This window comes from Procambarus clarkii, chromosome 43, assembly GCF_040958095.1.
Source record: "Procambarus clarkii isolate CNS0578487 chromosome 43, FALCON_Pclarkii_2.0, whole genome shotgun sequence".
In the NCBI taxonomy this organism is placed as follows: domain Eukaryota; kingdom Metazoa; phylum Arthropoda; class Malacostraca; order Decapoda; family Cambaridae; genus Procambarus; species Procambarus clarkii.
Genome location: NC_091192.1, coordinates 21,278,124 through 21,295,674, shown reverse-complemented (window position 1 = coordinate 21,295,674; position 17,551 = coordinate 21,278,124). Strand labels below are relative to the sequence as shown.

Here is a 17,551-nt window from a genome sequence, read left to right as displayed (position 1 = left end):
GGCCCGATTTGCCTAATAAGCCAAGTTTTCCTGAATTAATAAATTTTTCCTAATGTTTTTCTTATGAAATGATAAAGCTACCCAATTCATTATGTATGAGGTCAATTTTTTTTTATTGGAGTTAAAATTAACGTAGATATATGACTAAACCTAACCATCCCTACCTAACCTAACCTAACCTATCTTTTTAGGTTAGGTTCGGTTAGGTAGCCGAAAAAGCTAGGTTAGGTTAGTTTAGGTAGGTTAGGTAGTCGAAAAAACATTAATTCATAAAAACTTGGCTTATTAGGCAAATCGGGCCTTGCATAGTAGGCTGAGAAGTGCATTCTGGCTACTAGGTACGACATATATATATATATATATATATATATATATATATATATATATATATATATATATATATATATATATATATATATATATATATATATATATATATTAGTATATTTTGGTAGCAGTCTTTCCTGTAGACATATATTATTAAATATGACCGAAAAAGTAAGATTAATAATTCTAACACGAATTTTCTCAATCTTTCGTACATTACGCTTCACTGTTGGAGGTAAATCAAAAATTAATTCTCCAAAATTCATTTTTATTTCTAGTCTGACGCGACACGGGCGCGTTTCGTAAAACTTATTACATTTTCAAAGACTTTAGTTCACAAATACACAACTGAATAGAACTTACGTATCTCCGATTTTATATCTACATTTGAGTGAGGTGGGAGGGGTGATGTGGCATTAACACAAGACAGAACAAGAGGGGATATTAATAGGGTATTAAAAGTATCAACACAAGACAGAACACGAACAATGGGTATTGAATAGAAGTGTTTGTAGAAAGCCTATTGTTCCATATTTCTTGATGCTTCTATATTGGAGCGGAGTCTTGAGGTGGGTAGAATATAGTTGTGCAATAATTGGCTGTTGATTGCTGGTGTTGACTTCTTGATGTGTAGTGCCTCGCAAACGTCAAGCCGCCTGCTATCGCTGTATCTATCGATGATTTCTGTGTTGTTTACTAGGATTTCTCTGGCGATGGTTTGGTTGTGGGAAGAGATTATATGTTCCTTAATGGAGCCCTGTTGCTCATGCATCGTTAAACGCCTAGAAAGAGATGTTGTTGTCTTGCCTATATACTGGGTTTTTTGGAGCTTACAGTCCCGAAGTGGGCATTTGAAGGCATAGACAACGTTAGTCTCTTTTAAAGCGTTCTGTTTTGTGTCTGGAGAGTTTCTCATGAGTAGGCTGGCCGTTTTTCTGGTTTTATAGTAAATCGTCAGTTGTATCCTCTGATTTTTGTCTGTAGGGATAACGTTTCTATTAACAATATCTTTCAGGACCCTTTCCTCCGTTTTATGAGCTGTGGAATAGAAGTTCCTGTAAAATAGTCTAATAGGGGGTATAGGTGTTGTGTTAGTTGTCTCTTCAGAGGTTGCATGGCTTTTCACTTTCCTTCTTATGATGTCTTCGACGAAACCATTGGAGAAGCCGTTATTGACTAGGACCTGCCTTACCCTACAGAGTTCTTCGTCGACTTGCTTCCATTCTGAGCTGTGGCTGAGAGCACGGTCGACATATGCGTTAACAACACTCCTCTTGTACCTGTCAGGGCAGTCGCTGTTGGCATTTAGGCACATTTAGGCACTATGAAACAAACATAGGAATGTGCCTAAATGCCAACAGCGACTGCCCTGACAGGTACAAGAGGAGTGTTGTTAACGCATATGTCGACCGTGCTCTCAGCCACAGCTCAGAATGGAAGCAAGTCGACGAAGAACTCTGTAGGGTAAGGCAGGTCCTAGTCAATAACGGCTTCTCCAATGGTTTCGTCGAAGACATCATAAGAAGGAAAGTGAAAAGCCATGCAACCTCTGAAGAGACAACTAACACAACACCTATACCCCCTATTAGACTATTTTACAGGAACTTCTTTTCCACAGCTCATAAAACGGAGGAAAGGGTCCTGAAAGATATTGTTAATAGAAACGTTATCCCTACAGACAAAAATCAGAGGATACAACTGACGATTTACTATAAAACCAGAAAAACGGCCAGCCTACTCATGAGAAACTCTCCAGACACAAAACAGAACGCTTTAAAAGAGACTAACGTTGTCTATGCCTTCAAATGCCCACTTGGGGACTGTAAGCTCCAAAAAACCCAGTATATAGGCAAGACAACAACATCTCTTTCTAGGCGTTTAACGATGCATAAGCAACAGGGCTCCATTAAGGAACATATAATCTCTTCCCACAACCAAACCATCGCCAGAGAAATCCTAGTAAACAACACAGAAATCATCGATAGATACAGCGATAGCAGGCGGCTTGACGTTTGCGAGGCACTACACATCAAGAAGTCAACACCAGCAATCAACAGCCAATTATTGCACAACTATATTCTACCCACCTCAAGACTCCGCTCCAATATAGAAGCATCAAGAAATATGGAACAATAGGCTTTCTACAAACACTTCTATTCAATACCCATTGTTTGTGTTCTGTCTTGTGTTGATACTTTTAATACCCTATTAATATCCCCTCTTGTTCTGTCTTGTGTTAATGCCACATCACCCCTCCCACCTCACTCAAATGTAGATATAAAATCGGAGATACGTAAGTTCTATTCAGTTGTGTATTTGTGAACTAAAGTCTTTGAAAATGTAATAAGTTTTACGAAACGCGCCCGTGTCGCGTCAGACTAGAAATAAAAATGAATTTTGGAGAAGTGATTTTTGATTTACCTCCAACAGTGAAGCATAATGTACGAAAGATTGAGAAAATTCGTGTTAGAATTATTAATCTTACTTTTTCGGTCATATTTAATAATATATGTCTACAGGAAAGACTGCTACCAAAATATACTAATATATATATATATATATATATATATATATATATATATATATATATATATATATATATATATATATATATATATATATATATATATATATATATATATATATATATATATATATATATATATGTGTGTGTATATCACGAAAATAAACACGTGATTAAGAATGTGACAATGTCAGACCACGGAGGAAAAATGAAACAGGAAATTTCCTTAAGTACTTTCGTATATTAAATACATCTTCAGAAGGTCACATATATATATATATATATATATATATATATATATATATATATATATATATATATATATATATATATATATATATATATATATATATATATATGTGACCATATATATATATATATATATATATATATATATATATATACAGTTGAATATATATATATACAGTTGAGTTGTTGATATATACAGAAGGTCACATATATATATATATATATATATATATATATATATATATATATATATATATATATATATATATATATATATATATATATATATATATATATATATATGTATGTCGTACCTAGTAGCCAGAACGTACTTCTCGGCCTACTATGCAAGGCCCGATTTGCCTAATAAGCCAAGTTTTCCTGAATTAATATATTTTCTCTAATTTTTTTCTTATGAAATGATAAAGCTACCCATTTCATTATGTATGAGGTCAGTTTCTTTTTATTGGAGTTAAAATTAATGAAGATATATGACCGAACGTAACCAATCTTAACTAACCTAACCTAACCTATCTTTATAGGTTAGGTTAGGTTAGGTAGCCGAAAAAGTTAGGTTAGGTTAGGTTAGGTAGGTTAGGTAGTCGAAAAACAATTAATTCATGAAAACTTGGCTTATTAGGCAAATCGGGCCTTGCATAGTAGGCTGAGAAGTGCGTTCTGGCTACTAGGTACGACATGTATATATATATATATATATATATATATATATATATATATATATATATATATATATATATATATATATATGTGAGGAACATATAATCTCTTCCCATAACCAAACCATCGCCAGAGAAATCCTAGTAAACAACACAGAAATCATCGATAGATACAGCGATAGCAGGCGGCTTGACGTTTGCGAGGCACTACACATCAAGAAGTCAACACCAGCAATCAACAGCCAATTATTCCCACCTCACTCAAATGTAGATATAATATCAGAGAGACGTAAGTTCTAATCAGTTGTGTATTTGTGAAGTCTTTGAAAATGTAATAAGTTTTACGAAACGCGCCCGTGTCGCGTCAGACTAGAAATAAAAATGAATTTTGGAGAAGTGATTTTTGATTTACCTCCAACAGTGAAGCGTAATGTACGAAAGATTGAGAAAATTCGTGTTAGAATTATTAATCTTACTTTTTCGGTCATATTTAATAATATATGTCTACAGGAAAGACTGCTACCAAAATATATATATATATATATATATATATATATATATATATATATATATATATATATATATATATATATATATATATATATATATATATATATATATATATATATATATATATACATGTCGTACCTAGTAGCCAGAACTCACTTCTCAGCCTACTATGCAAGGCCCGATTTGCCTAATAAGCCAAGTTTTCCTGAATTAATATAGTTTCTCAAATTTTGTTCTTATAAAATGATAAAGCTACCCAATTCATTATGTATCAGGTCAATTTTTTTATTGTAGTTAAAATTAACGTAGATATATGTCCGAACCTAACCAACCTTACCTAACCTAACCTAACCTATCTTTATAGGTTAGGTTAGGTTAGGTAGCCGAAAAAGTTAGGTTAGGTTAGGTTAGGTAGGTTAGGTAGTCGAAAAGCAATTAATTCATGAAAACTTGGCTTACTAGGCCAATTGGGCCTTGCATAGTAGGCTCAGAAGTGAGTTCTGGCTACTAGGTACGACATATATATATATATATATATATATATATATATATATATATATATATATATATATATATATATATATATATATATATATATATATATATATATATATATATATATATATATATATATATATATATATGTCGTACCTAGTAGCCAGAACTCACTTTTCAGCCTACAATGCAAGGCCCGATTTGCCTAATAAGCCAAGTTTTCATGAATTAAAATATTTTCTCTAAATTTTTTCTTATGAAATGATAAAGCTACCCATTTCATTATGAATGAGGTAAATTTTTTTTTATTGGAGTTAAAATTAACGTAGATATGTGACCGAACCTAACCAACCCTACCTAACCTAACCTAACCTATCTTTATAGGTTAGGTTAGGTTAGGTAGCCGAAAAAGTTAGGTTAGGTTAGGTTAGGTAGGTTAGGTAGTCGAAAAGCAATTAATTCATGAAAACTTGGCTTACTAGGCAAATTGGGCCTTGCATAGTAGGCTCAGAAGTGAGTTCTGGCTACTAGGTACGACATATATATATATATATATATATATATATATATATATATATATATATATATATATATATATATATATATATATATATATATATATATATATAACAGAATTTTGGAGGGTAACCCATAAAGAATGAACATTTTGGACAGAGTATGTTAATTGACAGTGCAGGAAAGACCCTGGGTAAATACTGGTCTCAAAATATGGTTGTCGATATAATACAAAAATTACACAACACATGGATTCACTGAATTGTTTCAGGCGTAGAGTAGACATGTATATGAATAAGCTGGGTTGAAATAAGTATAGGAGCTGCCTCGATCGTGTGGACCAATAAAAGCGGCAGCGAATGAGCCAATAGGCCTACAGCAGTTATATTTATTACTTATAATAAATGAATTACTAACAACAAGCCAAGAGCCAGGTGTGTATCCTCCCCCCAGGATACAACTCCCTTATCGGGTGAAACCAGATATTAGTGGGTGAACAGGAGCATTAGGTGAAAGGACACATACCCAACAGTTTTCTGTCCCGAGGGGAAGTCGAACTTGGGATCCCGGATTGTGAGTCGAGAACGTGCTTATAAGCAGCCTATAGCGGCTGAAAGAGAGAGAGCCGCGGGAATATTGATCCCCGGAACCACCTCAGGGTAACCTTAAGGGAGCCTCAAGGTAACCCCAAGGTAACCTTAAGGTAACCCCAAGGTAACCCCAAGGTAACCCCAAGGTAACCCCAAGGTAACCCCAAGCTAATCCCAAGATAACCCCAAGCTAATCCCAAGATAACCCCAAAATAACCCCAAGGTAACCCCAAGATAACCCCAAGGTAACCCCAAAATAACCCCAAGGTAACCCCAAAATAACCCCAAGGTAACCCCAAGATAACCCCAAGGTAACCCCCGAAGGTAATCCTGCTGTCTCTTGACCCAGAGCAATTCAATAATTAAACCCTTGAAATCCTAAATGATTTCCGAGCAGCAATCAAGGGAGGTAATTAACATGTTAAATGGGTATGAATTTAAGATGATTTACGTATGTCCTCAACCATGGAATTACTCTCACCAAGAAGTTCAAGAATACTTTGAAGACTTGATGATATAGTTCACGAAAATGGAATTGCAATTTTGAGATTTTTAATGAGTGAAATGCCAATTTTTTATTGCTTTTAATTGGCAATAGTTTTTAATCGATAATTTAACGTTGTTGAGATAAACATAAGCAAATAAGACAGTAAAATTAAAGGAAATCCCAGAGTTCTATTGGTGCATACGGGGCAGCTCTTATTGGTGCATACGGGGCAGCTCTTATTGGTGCATACGGGGCAGCTCTTATTGGTGCATACGGGGCAGCTCTTATTGGTGCATACGGGGCAGCTCTTATTGGTGCATACGGGGCAGCTCTTATTGGTGCATACGGGGCAGCTCTTATTGGTGCATTCGGGGCAGCTCTTATTGGTGCATTCGGGGCAGCTCTTATTGGTGCATTCGGGGCAGCTCTTATTGGTGCATTCGGGGCAGCTCTTATTGGTGCATACGGGGCAGCTCTTATTGGTGCATTCGGGGCAGCTCTTATTGGTGCATACGGGGCAGCTCTTATTGGTGCATTCGGGGCAGCTCTTATTGGTGCATTCGGGGCAGCAGGGGAACAAAGACCTCATTCACAACCTATATATTTTTCAGGTAATATATAAAAGGGTGTTAATAATTCAGCTTAGGTATACAGAGATTATCTTGAGATTATCTTGAGATGATTTCGGGGCTTTTTAGTGTCCCTGCGGCCCGGTCCTCGACCAGGCCTCCACCCCCAGGAAGCAGCCCGTGACAGCTGACTAACACCCAGGTACCTATTTTACTGCTAGGTAACAGGGGCATAGGGTGAAAGAAACTCTGCCCATTGTTTCTCGCCGGCGCCTGGGATCGACCCCAGGACCACAGGATCACAGGTCCAGCGTGCTGTCCGCTCGGCCGACCGGCTCCCTATACAGAGTATACAGAGTATACTCCATCGTCTTATAGTGGAGGCGAAGAGTGATGTGTATGTGTACTCATATATTTTTGTTTGCGGGGGTTGAGCTCTGGCTCTTTGGTCCCACCTCTCAACTGTCAATCAACTGGTGTACAGGTTCCTGAGCCTATTGGGCTCTGTCATATCTACACTTGAAACTGTGTATGGAGTCAGCCTCCACCACATCACTGCCTAGTGCATTCCATTTGTCAACCACTCTGACACTGAAAAAGTTCTTTCTAACGTTTCTGTGGCTCATTTGGGTACTAAGTTTCCACCTGTGTCCCCTTGTTCGCGTACCACCAGTGTTAAAAATTTATCTTTATCTACCTGGTCAATTCATCTGAGAATTTTATAGGTAGTGATCATGTCTCCCATAACTCTTCTGTCATCCAATGTCGTGAGGTTCAGTTCCAGTAATGTTTCCTCGTAGTTCATACATCTCAGCTGGGGGACCAGCCTGGTGGCATACCTCTGAACCTTTTCTAACTTCGTTTTGTGTTTGACTAGATGTGGACTCCAGGCTGGAGCTGCATATTCCAGTATTGGTCTGACATATGAGGTTATCTTGAGTTATCTTGAGATGATTTCGGGGCTTAGTGTCCCCGCGGCCCGGTCCTCGACCAAGCCTCCTTTTTGTTACACCCCCTCAGGAAGCAGCCCGTAGCAGCTGTCTAACTCCCAGGTACCTATTTACTGCTAGGTAACAGGGCATCAAAGTGAAAGAAACATTTTGCCCATTTGTCTCCGCCTCCACCGGGGATCGAACCCGGAACCTCAGGACTACGAATCCGAAACGCTGTCCACTCAGCTGTCAGGCGCCTCAGTGTGGGGTGGGGATGGGAGGTATACAAGCTTTTGATTGATTCATTACTACAAGTTTCTGAAGGCAGTTGTGTTCGCCAGCCTTGCATACGCCGCTGATGTTATACTTTTGATGTGGGCTGGTGTGAGATTAACTCCCAAATTTTCCTCTCTTCCTGACACCTGGAGGATTTCCACTCCCAGCTGGTACCTTGTGTTTGGCCAAGATGGTCAGTGTGGGATGGTCAGTGTAGGATGGTCAGTGTAGGATGGTCAGTGTGGGATGGTCAGTGTGGGATGGTCACCCAATCTGGGATTGGCTTCATCAACCACCCCAATCGCTACACCAGCACTAACAACCAGATCCCAACTCTATAGTATCCCGAGACTGAAGGAGGCCTACCACTACTATATACCTGCGAGCATCAGTACAACAACAACACACAATATTGGTCCGCAGACGCTCCGTGCAACACTGTTCTCCTGCATTGCCAATGGAGCTTCACGCAGAACAACGCCAGGGACCTGCAATGCAGCAAGGTGCAACATACAGCAACAACATCCTGCCTCGGACCCGTCACTCACAACACAGGTATTCGTTCACATCGGCCGAGTGGCGATCGATGTGTGTGTGTGTGGGATATGCAAAATTAACTACATTGAAGAGGAGATGGACAAGGGGCTCCATCTCCCTGACTACGTGCTCGCTGCCTGGCTTAAACGTTACTAGGGAAAGTCATCATTTAGGATTCCAAGTGTCTTTAGCTGAGCCACTTTGGAGTCAAGTGATTATTTACAGAGCAATTTGAATTCAAAGGGTAATTAACGGGGCAATTGATGTAGTTACAGAAAAAAAGAACCTCGCTTCTTCCTCCCCTCCCCCCATTCATGAGTAAACAAAAGATAACTCAATCTTTTCCTGGTCAATAAACTGTTCCTTCGTGTCAAACAGCCACACACACACACACACACACACACACACACACACACACACACACACACACACACACACACACACACACACACACACACACACACACACACACACACACACACACACACACACACATCCACACACACATCACATCCACACCTGGGAGTGGATGTGACACCTAATCTAACTCCTGAGGCACATATAAATAGGAAAACGACAGCAGCGTACTCTACACTGGCAAAAATTAGAACTTCATTCAGAAACCTAAATGAGGAGGCTTTTAGGGCGCTTTACACTGCCTACGTGAGACCCGTCTTAGAGTATGCCGCGCCATCATGGAGCCCCCACCTGAAGAAACACATAAAGAAACTGGAGAAGGTTCAGAGGTTTGCGACGAGGCTTGTCCCAGAGTTACGAGGGATGGGATATGAAGAGCGGCTGAAGGAACTGAACCTTACGACACTAGAGAAAAGAAGGGAGAGAGGAGATATGATAGGGACATATAAAATACTCAGGGGAATTGACAAAGTGGAAATAGATGAAATGTTCACACGTAATAATAACAGAACGAGGGGACATGGGTGGAAACTGGAAACTCAGATGAGTCACAGAGATGTTAGGAAGTTTTCTTTTATCGTGAGAGTAGTGGAAAAATGGAATGCACTTGGGGAACAGGTTGTGGAAGCAAATACTATTCATACTTTTAAAACTAGGTATGATAGGGAAATGGGACAGGAGTCATTGCTGTAAACAACCGATAGCTGGAAAGGCGGGATCCAAGAGTCAATGTTCGATCCTGCAAGCACAAATAGGTGAGTACAAATAGATGAGTACACACACACACACACACACACACACACACACACACACACACACACACACACACACACACACACACACACACACACACACACACACACACACACACACACACACACACACACATAGGCTGTGTGTGCACAGCCACAGCCACAGGAAAGGCTGCGGGAAATGCATGTTACGACATTGGAAGACAGAAGAGTAAGGGGAGACATGATCACAACCTACAAAATCCTCAGAGGAATCGACCGGGTAAACAAGGATAAACTATTCAACACTGGTGGGACGCGAACAAGGGGACACAGGTGGAAACTGAGTACACACATGAGCCACAGAGACGTTAGAAGGAACTTTTTCAGTGTCAGAGTAGTTAACGGATGGAATGCACTAGGCAGTGATGTGGTGGAGGCTGACTCCATACACAGTTTTAAATGTAGATATGATAGAGCCCAGTAGGCTCAGGAATCTGTACACCAGTTGATTGACAGTTGAGAGGCGGGACCAAAGAGCCAAAGCTCAACCCCCGGAAGCACAAATAGGTGAGTACAAATAGGTGAGTACACACACACACCACACACACACACACACCACACCACACACACACACACACACACACACACACACACACACACACACACACACGCACTAGAGGACACAGGTGGAAACTTAATACCCAGATGAGCCACAGAGATATTAGAAAGAACTTTTTTAGTGTCAGAGTGGTTGACAAATGGAATGCATTAGGAAGTGATGTGGTGGAGACTGACTCCATACACATTTTCAAGTGTAGATATGATAGAGCCCAATAGGAACAGGAACCTGTACACCTGTTGATTGACGGTTGAGAGGCGGGACCAAAGAGCCAGAGCTCAACCTCCGCAAGCACAACTAGGTGAGTACACACACACAACATCTGGAGAGAAGGGACTTCGTGACAAATCGCCAACATGGGTTCAGGGAGGGTAAATCTTGCCTGACAGGCTTGATAGAATTCTACGACCAGGTGACAAAGATTAAGCAAGAAAGAGAGGGCTGGGCGGACTGCATTTTCTTGGATTGTCGGAAAGCCTTTGACACAGTACCGCATAAGAGGCTGGTACATAAGCTGGAGAGACAGGCAGGTGTAGCTGGTAAGGTGCTCCAGTGGATAAGGGAGTACCTAAGCAATAGGAAGCAGAGAGTTACGGTGAGGGGTGAGACCTCAGATTGACGTGAATTCACCAGTGGAGTCCCACAGGGCTCTGTACTCTGTTCTATCTTGTTTCTGATATATGTAAATGATCTCCAGGAGGGTATAGATTCATTTCTCTCAATGTTTGCGGACGATGCCAAAATTATGAGAAGGATTAAAACAGAAGAGGACTGTTTGAGGCTTCAAGTAGACCTAGACAAGCTGAAGGAATGGTCGAACAAATGGTTGTTAGAGTTTAACCCAACCAAATGTAATGTAATGAAGATAGGTGTAGGGAGCAGGAGACCAGATACAAGGTATCATCTGGGAGAGGAATTTCTTCAAGAGTCAGAGAAAGAAAAAGACTTGGGGGTTGATATCACGCCAGACCTGTCTCCTGCAGCACATATCAAGCGGATAACATCAGCGGCATATGCCAGGCTGGCCAACATACGAACGGCATTCAGAAACTTGTGTAAAGAATCATTCAGAACTTTGTATACCACATATGTCAGGCCAATCCTGGAGTATGCAGCCCCAGCATGGAGTCCATATCTAGTCAAGCATAAGACTAAACTGGAAAAGGTTCAAAGGTTTGCCACCAGACTAGTACCCGAGCTGAGTGGTATAAGCTACGAGGAGAGACTACGGGAATTAAACCTCACTTCGCTGGAAGACAGAAGAGTTAGGGGGGGGGGGGACATGATCACCACATTCAAGATTCTGAAGGGGATTGATAGGGTAGATAAAGACAGGCTATTTAACACAAGGGGCACACGCACAAGGGGACACAGGTGGAAACTGAGTGCCCAAATGAGCCACAGAGATATTAGAAAGAACTTTTTTAGTGTCAGAGTGGTTGACTAATGGAATGCATTAGGAAGTGATGTGGTGGAGGCTGACTCCATACACAGTTTCAAGTGTAGATATGATAGAGCCCAATAGGCTCAGGAACCTGTAAACCTGTTGATTGACGGTTGAGAGGCGGGACCAAAGAGCCAGAGCTCAACCCCCGCAAACACAACTAGGTGACTAGGTGAGTACACACACACACACACACACACACACACACACACACACACACACACACACACACACACACACACACACACACACACACACACACACACACACACACACACACACACACACACACACACACACACACACACACACACTTACCGTTTTGTTGCCAATGTTCCGGACGCGACAGTTGAGGACGGCAGTTTTGCCCAGCAGGGCCGTCACGTTGGGTGACTCCAGGTAGTCGAAGTAGGGCGTGTCTGGATCCCGACCGGCGTACCCCATGGCCTGAGGGCCAGGGAGCCCGAGGGCCTGGCTCCCCACACCCTGGGTGTTGTACACGGTGGCGCGTTTGTGACCCAAGGCCGCCTGGGGGCTGTTCTGGTGGCCCCCAGCGTCGTCCTCATCCTGTCCCGTGTACCCGAGGGCCACAGGGGTGCCCTGGGCCCTCACAACCGGACTCTGCCCCCGGCCGGTGTCTCCCACCGACAGCACCAGATCTGCAAGAGAGAAGGTGAACCTCATAATCAAGGGGAAGGTGATCCTGGGAGAGATTGGAGAGGATAAACACACACACACACACACATTTAGGAGACAAGTGGAAGAGAAAGTAAATCGATAAATCAGTTAACAAATAGGCTAGCGTACGGTGGAAACTGGTGTACTGTAAGGATGTGAAGCAGCATGGAAGATACTCGTCAATGTTGAGGTTTGAGCTGCAAAGTTGATGAGAAAGGTTAGGTAAGACTGGGGAAGACTCGTGTCCACCCTAACATACGTGAGACAAGCGCCGTGTAGCGCCTTGTCTCACGTATGAGGTGTCCTGAGGACCAATACGGGACAAGCACCAAAGCCCATCCACCAAAACATTATGCCATCTGGCCCGTTAACTAAGCGACGTCCTTAACAATGGCAAGCATCAGAATAACTTTTTCAAAGGACTGTATAAAGTAGTGTTCCCTGATACGGTTATCACCTACGTGAGACCAGTTTGAGAGTATGCAGCCCCAGATTAAGATACTCGTCTAAAAAAATTACCTATTTTGACAAGTACACATTAAAAAACGTATTCCGCTAAGCGTGTCCCGGATAATGGAAAGTAACTACGAGAGATTAACTGAGAGATTGAGAGAACTTGTTCTCACAACTCTGCAAACAAACAGAAGGACGACGGCTGCAAGACGGCTGCAAGACGGTGTGTTATCACACACACCGAGAAGAGGTGGACTTAAATAAACTCGGAGTATATATATGACCAACATTCGTTTTCTGGCAAAACTCTATATTTGCTTTTGTCGTGTTTCCTGAACATTAGCAGAAACCACATCATTTTCTAAGGTTCCTGTATGCAAATTTCGTGGGAAAGGGTCTAACTATAGATCGTTTTAATTTTATTCCTAATTTTAATATAAATCCCTATCCTAACCTTTAAGAAACTAATCGAAAATTTTAAACAAACGAAAAGTTATTGAGAAAAAAATTTACATTAGGATATTAATAACAAAACAATTGAAAATACATGGGTCTAGCAGTGAAAATCAATTGCAAGCAACATAACAATTAACTCCATCACCTCTGTGTTCACTCAAGGGTCTGAACGACTCCCTCAGTGAAGATGAAATTTCAGACACTATATGTTCCAACAATTTTCTTTTCTGAGCAGTTTTAGGAGCATATTGGACAAAAAGGAAAGCTTAATTGACTAAGAACACAATTTATGGTTTATAAATATAAGTTGTATTTTCTATTTATTAAGTAATATCTTGTGATGTCCCTATTTATACAACAATATTTATTTAAGACTTATCTGGCAAAAAATAGATAACAATCTATATTCCTATTTACTTGCTGGATATAAGAACACAGGCAACAGTGAAACGTCTTGTTCTACCGAGTCAACCGATGGAAGAATAAGGGGAAGGTAAGGTAAGGTAAGGTAAGGTAAGGTAAGGTAAGGTAAGGTAAGTTAAGGTAAGGTAATTATCAGGAGAAAAACCACCAAGCCAGTATACCTCTTATAGCACCTGACAAGGCAAGGTACTCTAGAGGTGACAGTGGACCCAAACACCACCATATACTCCACATATTAATGATATCGTGCAGAGACACGCTACTGGTGGACTCAGTCGTCTTTCAATTGAATGTTGCAAGGCGAGTTATGAGCTCCCAAGAGTGTCCTTGAACTCTCAAATGTTTATATATGGATCTTGAAAAATATTTTGCAATTGTAAAGTTATCATTTGAGAATGTCTGAGTTCATGAAAGTTTATTTCATTGTGAAATCCTGGTATTGTTGAGAGAGAGAGAGAGAGAGAGAGAGAGAGAGAGAGAGAGAGAGAGAGAGAGAGAGAGAGAGAGAGAGAGAGAGAGAGAGAGAGAGAGAGAGAGAGAGAGAGAGAGAGAGAGAGAGAGAGAGAGAGAGAGAGAGAGAGAGAGAGAGAGAGAGAGAGAGAGAGAGAGAGAGAGAGAGAGAGAGAGAGAGAGGCGAATCGGACAGAACTGCAAATGGGTGGCAAATCCCTAGAGTTCACAGAAGAATTTGACATCTTGGGAATGAAGTTCGACTCTTCAATGACAATGAAGAGCCATGTGGTAAACTTAGCTAAAAAGGCAGCCAGGAAACTTACAGCACTACGGCGCATCTCATATCTTCTTGACAGCAAGGGTTGCAAAACCTTATATGAAGCTCAAGTTCGCTCCCATCTTGAGTATGCACCCCTTTCCTGGATTGCCTGCCCCCCATCTTTCGTCAGACTGTTGGACAAAGTGGAGAGACGGGCTAGAAGGCTTATCTCTAGTCTTGACCAAGTCAGGTGGGAACGGTCTGAACATCAGAGCCTGCAACACCGTCGGGACGTTGTTGGTCTTACTGTTATGTACAAGGCCAACATCCTTAAAGTTCCGCACTTGGCCCAACTCCGTGGAGTACCAGTAGTTCCCACTCGTAACACTAGGCTCTCAACCTTCAACAGTCTCATGCTGGAAGTGCCATTCTCAAGAACATCACTCCATCAGCGTTCATTCCTTCCGAGACTTACTCGCATCTGGAACTTGTTCGCTCAACAGATTGATACACGGGAGATCAGGTCAACTGTTCACATGAAGACTCTGGCACACAGCTGGCTACAAGCTCATCCTGTTCCTTATTTGATTGTTACTTAATGTTTTTTAATGAATAAAGGCTATTCCTTCTAAAGCAAATAATACCAGGCTCATGAAATAAATGGGCATCTAGGAGTAGGTTTCAACTTAGCTTACATAAGTTAATATATGATAGTTCCCATTGTGTTAGTTTCAAAGTATACTCTTATGTAATAAATGAGTTTCTAGGTGTAGGCTTCAGATGAGCTGAGGTAGGATAACAGCTCTTGCTTGCAGTTTCAATAGGTATGTTATTAGGCATCCCTTATGAATCCTAGTCTTAGTTTAAAAAAAAAAAAAAAAAAAAAAAAAAAAAAAAAAAAAAAAAAGAGAGAGAGAGAGAGAGAGAGAGAGAGAGAGAGAGAGAGAGAGAGAGAGAGAGAGAGAGAGAGAGAGAGAGAGAGACAGAGAGAGTGAGAGAGAGAGAGAGACAGTCTCTTGGGCTTGCTCAACACCGAGGGAGTCTTATCGGTGTGTTGAACGTGCTTGTGACCACCTAAGTTCTCAATAACCACTCCATCTCTCTCTCTCTCTCTCTCTCTCTTTCTCTCTCTCTCTCTCTCTCTCTCTCTCTCTCTGTCTGTCTCTGTCTCTCTCTCTCTCTCTCTCTCTCTCTCTCTCTCTCTCTCTCTCTCTCTCTCTCCGTGTAGAATGGAATCGAGTCACCTCCATTACTCACCTGTGTGACAATGTACATAGAAGACATTTTGTGTACATTGTTGCGTGTGTCTGCAAGCCATTCAGCCACGTTATCCGTTCGTATTGGACAAGGACAACGAAGGTACTCTATCGTACCACAGCTAACGGAAGTAGGCAGAAGAGAACGACGGGAACTAACAAGTGTTACTTAGGTTAAGTTAAGGGGGGCTTGCTTAAGATAAGTTAGGCAGTGCCTAGACAGGGTGAAGTATTGGTTAAGTTAGAGGACTGCTTAGGAAGAGACTTAAGGGTTGGGTTAAGGCTGTTGAGGGCCAAGTTAGGGAGTCCTTATGAAAGGTAAGTGTGTTACTTAGGCGTCTGTTAGGGCTTAGGGCTGTTAGGAGTCGAATTAGGGTATAAGCTCTTCGGATAAGTTAGTTATTTTGTTGTGGTTTATGCATTACTGTGATGGTAGTCACGTGTTTTTAACAACCTTTCAATCATGTGATTGTTATACAAGTTGACTTCATCAATGCTTGCAGGTTAAAAATTGACTTTATGCCTAATTCTCCTTCAAACGAATATTTAATCAGGAACCAATTAGTAAATATTTTGCCAGACATTTGGAACAAGAATATTTAAATGTTTAACTAAGAGTCTTCCGTTTTCTGCATATTAAAAAAGTTTGGCAGAAATTTAGCATTGACGTCAATTATTCAAATCTGATTTTCTCTGTTTATGGACAAAAATAATATTTGCACTGAATGTGAGGCCCAAAAGTGACTTGTTGATATATATATATATATATATATATATATATATATATATATATATATATATATATATATATATATATATATATATATATATATATATTTTATTAAATATGACCGAAAAAGTAAGATTAATAATTCTAACACGAATTTTCTCAATCTTTCGTACATTACGCTTCACTGTTGGAGGTAAATCAAAAATCACTTCTCCAAAATTCATTTTTATTTCTAGTCTGACGCGACACGGGCGCGTTCCGTAAAACTTATTACATTTTCAAAGACTTCACAAATACACAACTGATTAGAACTTGCGTTTCCCTGATTTTATATCTACATTTGAGTGAGGTGGGAAGGGTGATGTGGCATTACATTTGAGTGAGGTGGGAAGGATGATGTGGCATTAGAGGATATTAATAGGGTATTAAAAGTATCAACACAAGACAGAACACGAAACAATGGATATTGAATAGAAGTGTTTGTAGAAAGCCTATTGGTCCATATTTCTTGATGCTTCTATATTGGAGCGGAGTCTTGAGGTGGGTAGAATATAGTTGTGCAATAATTGGCTGTTGATTGCTGGTGTTGACTTCTTGATGTGTAGTGCCTCGCAAACGTCAAGCCGCCTGCTATCGCTGTATCTATCGATGATTTCTGTGTTGTTTACTAGGATTTCTCTGGCGATGGTTTGGTTATGGGAAGAGATTATATGTTCCTTAATGGAGCCCTGTTGTTTATGCATCGTTAAACGCCTAGAAAGAGATGTTGTTGTCTTGCCTATATACTGGGTTTTTTGGAGCTTACAGTCCCCAAGTGGGCATTTGAAGGCATAGACGACGTTAGTCTCTTTTAAAGCGTTCTGTTTCGTGTCTGGAGTTTCTCATGAGTAGGCTGGCCGTTTTTCTGGTTTTATAGTAAATCGTCAGTTGTATCCTCTGA

General features: G+C 40.6%; 1 protein-coding gene across 1 annotated transcript in view; it reads right to left on the bottom strand.

Moving 5' to 3' along the window:
• LOC123755799 (lachesin) overlaps positions 1 to 17,551 on the bottom strand; it is a 74,746-nt gene that overhangs the window by 22,711 nt on the left and 34,484 nt on the right. Inside the window, exon 3 of the mRNA XM_069300086.1 lies at positions 12,222 to 12,562. Coding sequence (XP_069156187.1) covers positions 12,222 to 12,562 — 341 coding nt within the window. The remainder of the gene's footprint in view (positions 1 to 12,221; positions 12,563 to 17,551) is intronic.